Genomic DNA, 6,526 nt, shown 5'->3' on the forward strand with positions numbered 1-6,526 from the left:
TTCAAGGTAATTGTGTTGTTTGCTTGAGTAATTGGAGATGGAAGGGAGTTCCATGTGATCATGGTGCTGTATAATACTGTGCGTTGCCATGAATTCATTTTGAACTTGGGGACTGTGAAGAGACCCCTGGTGTTATGTCTTGTGGGCTACATATGGGTGTCTGAGCTGAATGTTATTTGATTATGCAGACAATCAGGAATTTTCATCACAATAGTATTTCTCATAAAAACTAGGAGAAGCAGTGAATCTCTCGTCAACCCTCAACCAGGAAAGACTGGAATGACATGTTATTGATGTTAGTTCTGTGTGTGCAGTTAAGGACAAGGCCTGCTGTTCTGTTGGGAGCCAGCTGCAGCTTTACTAGGTCTTCCTTTGCTGCACTTGACCATATTACCGTACAGTAAACAAGATAAGACAAGCCCAGAGCCCGAACAACTAGTACAGTTGATTTTTATGTCAAAAACGCAGAACATCTGTTAAGAACAGACATCCCCCTCCCCATCTTCACAACAACTTTGTCAATATGATTTGATCAAATCAAATCAAATCACAATCAAATGTATTTATATAGACCATTTATATAGCCCTTCGTACATCAGCTGATATCTCAAAGTGCTGTACAGAAACCCAGCCTAAAACCCCAAACAGCAAGCAATGCAGGTGTAGAAGCACGGTGGCTAGGAAAAACTCCCTAGAAAGGCCAAAACCTAGGAAGAAACCTAGAGAGGAACCAGGCCATGTGGGGTGGCCAGTCCTCTTCTGGCTGTGCCGGGTGGAGATTATAACAGAACATGGCCAAGATGTTAAAATCTTCATAAATTACCAGCATGGTCGAATAATAATAAGGCAGAACAGTTGAAACTGGAGCAGCAGCACGGCCAGGTGGACTGGGGACAGCAAGGAGTCATCATGTCAGGTAGTCCTGGGGCATGGTCCTAGGGCTCAGGTCAGTTGAAACTGGAGCAGCAGCACGGCCAGGTGGACTGGGGACAGCAAGGAGTCATCATGTCAGGTAGTCCTGGGGCATGGTCCTAGGGCTCAGGTCCTCCGAGAGAGAGAAAGAAAGAGAGAAGGAGAGAATTAGAGAATTAGAGAACGCACACTTAGATTCACACCGGACACCGAATAGGACAGGAGAAGTACTCCAGATAAAACAAACTGACCCTAGCCCTCCGACACATAAACTACTGCAGCATAAATACTGGAGGCTGAGATAGGAGGGGTCAGGAGACACTGTGGCCCCATCCGAGGATCGTGATCGTGATAAGTGAACATTCAATGTTATACCTAGACGTTTAGCTTCCTCAACTTGCTCAATGCTCCACAACTCCAGGTGAGGTTTAGGTCTTAGAGAATGTTTTGAACCAAATAGGGAGTGAAAGGGCTCGGGTGATGGGTTGATGGCCACAGACAGACCTCGTGGGAACACCTGGCCTAGCAAAACTTCATCCTGGGCTGGGAAATGAGAGCGTGTTTACATTCTAGGGACCTTGTGATAGGGATGACAGTGAAAACATGACTTTGAGCATCAGTAAACAACACAAACTGGATCTCTTCCCATACCATCTCACCTCACACCCCTCATCAAGCCCTACTGAGCTGCTCCGTGTATCTCCTGGTCTCCTTCCCTCAGACCTCATCTCTCTGTTAGCTACCAGACCCAGAGGACGTGTAGACCAGCAGCCCAATGGAGCAGACAGTGGTGCTGATCACAGGATGCTCCTCGGGGATAGGCCTCAGTCTGGCCGTCCGGCTGGCCTCGGATCCAGCGAAAATATACAAAGGTAAGCAGTAAATGACTTGCAAGGGTATCACTGTACAGAAAGCGTTTATTTTATTCAGTGCCGTAAGATCATGCAATAAATGTAAATGGAAACAGTGTGGGTACAATACATGATGTGTTTGTTGCTTAAGGGCTTTGAAGCAGTAAGCTGTCTCTGAGTTTTATGCCTGTTTACCACATATTAGAAACAGGTTTTGGTTGGTTTACCTGCATCACAATTTAATTACAGAAAATTCTAGTTTTGGAAACTATGGTGACAATATAATGTCAATATCAAGCCTTGTATTTCATCTGTTTTGTTTCGTACATGTTTAATGGTAAATCTTTGGTGACGAAATCTCTGATATCCTTGACCACTGATATCAACTCTGTTTAGTCTATGCCACCATGAGGAATCTTGCCAAGAAGGAGCGTCTGCTGGACTGTGTGAAGGACCTGCACAAGGACACTCTGGACATCCTCCAGATGGACATCACTGACCAGCAGTCCATTCTGGATGCCAGGGACAGGGTCAGAGAGAAGAGGGTGAACATTCTGGGTATGACCAGAGTCATGACTTACAGCAATAGTGTTATATCGTGTGTGTGTGGTTGTGTGCGCGAAACAGAAGAACAGATGTCCTTCATATTTTTACATCAACAACAATTTCTTTACATGTGTACAGCATACAGGATGTCATGTGCTCTGGCTTTCTGTTTGTCTGTGGTATTCATGTTGGCAGTGTGTAATGCTGGTGTGGGGTTGATGGGGCCGCTGGAGGCCCAGTCTCTGGCCACCATGAGGCAGATCCTGGAGGTCAACCTCCTGGGCACCATCAGTACCATCCAGGCCTTCCTACCAGGGATGAAGGCCCAGGGCCATGGACGCATCCTGGTCACTGGCAGCATTGGTGGGCTACAGGGTGAGAGAGAGAGAGAGCAGGGCTGGGGTGACAGGAGGGGGAGTGGGATAAAATTGCATTTAGACACTGCTCTGAGGTCAGATTTGGGGGTTTGTTTAGTATTTATTGCCATGATAATCAAATATCTCTGTGTGTTATTGTATTGTAGGACTCCCCTTTAATGAGGTGTACTGTGCCAGTAAGTTTGCAGTAGAGGGCGCCTGTGAGAGTCTGGCCATTCTCCTGCAGCACTTCAACATCCAGTGAGTCCAGACAGTCATCAGCTCATGTATCCCTTTGTCAGTGTTTCATTTTGGATGTGCACTGTGTTGGTACTGATTGACTCCATCCACCATCACGCAGTGTGAGTCTTATTGAGTGCGGCCCTGTCAACACGGATTTCCTGGACAACCTGCAGAGGGCAGAGCCAGGGGACTCTTCGCTGCAGCAGGTCGACGCCCACACACGCAGCCTCTATGACACGTACCTGCAACACTGTGGGATGGTGTTCCAGAACGCAGCTCAGGACACAGAGGATATTGTGAAGGTACAGGTACTGCTTACTTGACATCTATTAGGTATTTAGCTGATCTTCTATGGTGCTCCTCCCTGTCTCCAGAGCATACTGCATGTACATACGAATGTATATGATACTAGATATTTATAGATTTTCTATGGAAGTGTAAGTAGTACTGTTGAGTAGATTTAATAGCTGGACCCCTCTCAATACAGGTATTTCTGGATGCCATCCAGTCATCGAACCCTGCATTCAGATACTACACCAACAATGCTCTCATTCCGCTCAGCAGCCCTAAGATCTCAGCACTGGACGGGTCCCAGTACATCAGAAATATGAGCAAGATCATCTTCTCAACTAATGGGAAAGGGGAACAAAAATAGCCATCAAACTATGGAATGTAATATAACCCTTTACTTTATACATACAGTACCAGTCAACATTTTTAGAATGCCTACTCATTCCAGGGTTTTTCTTAATTTTTTACTATTTTCTATATTGTATTACTATAGTGAAGACATCAAAACTGTGAAATAACACACATGGAATCATGTAGTAACCAAAAAGGTGTTAAACAAAGTAGCCACCCTTTGCCTTGATGACAGCTTTGCACACTCTTGGCATTCTCTCAACCAGCTTCATAAGGAATGCTTTTCCAACAGTCTTGAAGGAGTTTACACATATGCTGAGCACTTGTTGGCTGCTTTTCCTTCACTCTGTTGTCCAACTCATCCCAAACCATCTCAATTGAGTTGAGGTCGGGTGATTGTGGAGGCCAGGTCATTTGATGCAGCACTCCATCACTCAACTTGGTCAAATAGCCCTTACACTGCCTGGAGGTGTGTTTTGGGTCATAGTTCTGTTGAAAAACAAATGATAGTCCTACTAAGCGCAAACCAGATGGGATGGTGTATCGTTGCAGAATGCTGTTGTAGCCATGCTGGTTAAGTGTGCCTTGAATTCAAAATAAATCACTGACAGTGTCACCAGCAAAGCACCCCCACACCATCACACCTCCTCCTCCATGCTTCACGGTGGGAACCACACATGCGGAGATCATCCGTTCACCTACTCTGCGTCTATCAGACACAGAGGTTGGAACCAAAACTCGCAAATTTGGACTCATCAGACCAAAAGGTAGATTTCCACCAGTCTAATGTCCATTGCTTGTGTTTCTTGGCCCAAGCAAGTCTCTTCTTCTGATTGATGTCCTTTAGCAGTGGTTTCTTCGTAGCAATTTGACCATGAAGGCCTGATTCACCTCTGAACACTTGATGTTGAGATGTGTCTGCTACTTGAACTCTGTGACGCATTTATTTGGGCTGCAATCTGAGGTGCACTTAACTCTAATGAACTTATCCTCCGCAGCAGAGGTTACTCTGGATCTTTCTTTCCTGTGGCGGTCTTCATGGGAGCCAGTTTCATAATAGCTCTTGATGGTTTTTGCGATTGCACTTGAAGAAACTTTCAAAGTTCTTGAAATTTTCCGCATTGACTGACCTTCATGTCTTAAAGTAATGATGGATTGTCGTTTCTCTTTGCTTATTTGAGCTGTTCTTGCCATAATATGGACTTGGTATTTTATCTTCTATCTTCTGTATACCACCCCTACCTTCTGTATACCACCCCTACCTTCTGTATACCACCCCTACCCCCTACACAACTGATTGGCTCAAACACAATAAGAAGGAAAGAAATTCTACAAATTCACTTTTAACAAGGCACACATGTGTATTCCAGGGGACTACCTCATTAAGCTGGTTGAGAGAATGCCAAGAGTGCGCAAAGCTGTCATCAAGGCAAAGGGTGGCTACTTTGAAGAATCTCAAATATAAAATATGTTAACACTTTTTTTGTTACTACATGATTCCATATGTGTTATTTCATAGTTTTGATGTCTTCACTATTATTCTGCAATGTAGAAAATAGTAAAAAATAAAGAAAAACCCTTGAATGAGTTGGTGTGTCCAAACTTTGAACTGTACATAGGCTGTATATAGGTTATACACATGATTTGCGTTGGAGCCACACACAAGGACATCATTTCAGCAAAATACATAGATAGCCAAAATGGTCTTCTTTACACACACTGTTCAACCACCAACTTCAAGGTGGAGGTTTTGCTATTATGTCACAACTTTCTTATACATTTGAAATGTTTATTTCCAATACTCTATATCCACCAATGTTTTTCATCATAAGTGATTGGCAATGTGTACCTTCATGTGTGTGTAAGATATTGCTGTTCTTAGATTTTAGTGTATGTGTATGAAAATGCGTTTTTTTTTTCTTCTTTCAAATCTCGATATATCCATTGGTTAGCATGGAAAATGAAATGATTGTATCCTGTATATTTGACTGTGATGTGTGGTTGTCTCACCTAGCCATCTTAAGATGAAGGCACTTTTACTGTAAGTTGCTCCGGATAAGAGCATCTGCTAAATTATTCAAATGTAAAATATGTAGATCTCATATTATTGTATTGAATGCTTTTTAAAATATATATATTAAATATTGATGTCACAAATGTATCATTCATACAGTTCTTTATTAAAAATGTAGTTATTTTTTGACATTTGACTGTAAAACCTAGCAGTACTACTCATTTATCTGAGAGTAAGGTGAATTTGTCTCTCAGGGATTCTCAAAAGACAGGACAATCCCAAATTTTGCTTTAACAAATATTTTTCTTAATATTAACAACATTTGAAGTATAAATGTTTATAAACCAAAGTATCAGCTTCCACACAACGTAAAGGATCAACCTCCTAACTAAAATTCCACTAAATGTAATTTTTAAGATCAAATATTCAAACAAAATTCCCTTTTTTCAACTATAAAAATGTAATTTCCCTGCCGGACAAAGATTGCCCCGTTCTCTGAAATTAAGTTATTAGATATATTTTAAACAAATTCATGTCTGTCATTGAGCAACCCCATTACATGATTAGGTAGTGAAAAAAAAAAAATCAAGTTTATAATTTCATATATTTTATTAATGCGCACATTGCTGGTACTGTTCCCTCCCACAAGGCTCTGTTGCTGACTGGTGTATCATGGGTGTGATAACATTCTCAAGGGCATGGCATGGATATGAAACCTTCATGGGTATTATTCCACCCAGCAATGTACTTCTTGGATCACTATCTCACAAATGTGTGTATGCCCGTATGCCTGTGTGTGCCCACCATGTGTGCCCCCATGAGTGTGTGTGTGTGTGTGTGTCTTCAGTTCAACCAGCCCTACTCCAGCTGTGACAGACTATACCCCCAGTCAGCTGCCAGGCCTTGAGATAAGGCTAACTCAAGGACCCAGATCATATTATCAGGCCGTCTGTCTGGCACTC

At 42.7% G+C, this 6,526-nt stretch overlaps 1 protein-coding gene across 1 annotated transcript; it reads left to right on the forward strand.

Annotated features, from left to right (window-relative positions):
• Positions 1-1,571: 1,571 nt before the first annotated feature.
• On the forward strand, positions 1,572-5,709 carry LOC118370835 (estradiol 17-beta-dehydrogenase 1-like). Its single transcript, XM_035756010.2, has 6 exons — positions 1,572-1,784; positions 2,160-2,321; positions 2,505-2,684; positions 2,833-2,926; positions 3,027-3,210; positions 3,396-5,709. The coding sequence occupies exons 1-6, from the start codon at positions 1,688-1,690 to the stop codon at positions 3,561-3,563; spliced, it is 885 nt and encodes a 294-aa protein (XP_035611903.1). The 5' UTR covers positions 1,572-1,687; the 3' UTR covers positions 3,564-5,709.
• The last annotated feature ends 817 nt before the right edge of the window (positions 5,710-6,526 follow it).

This window comes from Oncorhynchus keta, chromosome 5 (assembly GCF_023373465.1).
Source record: "Oncorhynchus keta strain PuntledgeMale-10-30-2019 chromosome 5, Oket_V2, whole genome shotgun sequence".
NCBI lineage: Eukaryota > Metazoa > Chordata > Actinopteri > Salmoniformes > Salmonidae > Oncorhynchus > Oncorhynchus keta.

Excerpts from the sequence above, each read along its gene's own strand:
- LOC118370835 (XM_035756010.2), top strand. The coding sequence starts at position 1,688 with ATGGAGCAGACAGTGGTGCTGATCACAGGATGCTCCTCGGGGATAGGC. Across the intron at positions 2,927-3,026 it reads CTGCAGCACTTCAACATCCA|TGTGAGTCTTATTGAGTGCG; the intron begins GTGAGTCCAGAC and ends ACCATCACGCAG. Across the intron at positions 3,211-3,395 it reads ACACAGAGGATATTGTGAAG|GTATTTCTGGATGCCATCCA; the intron begins GTACAGGTACTG and ends CTCTCAATACAG.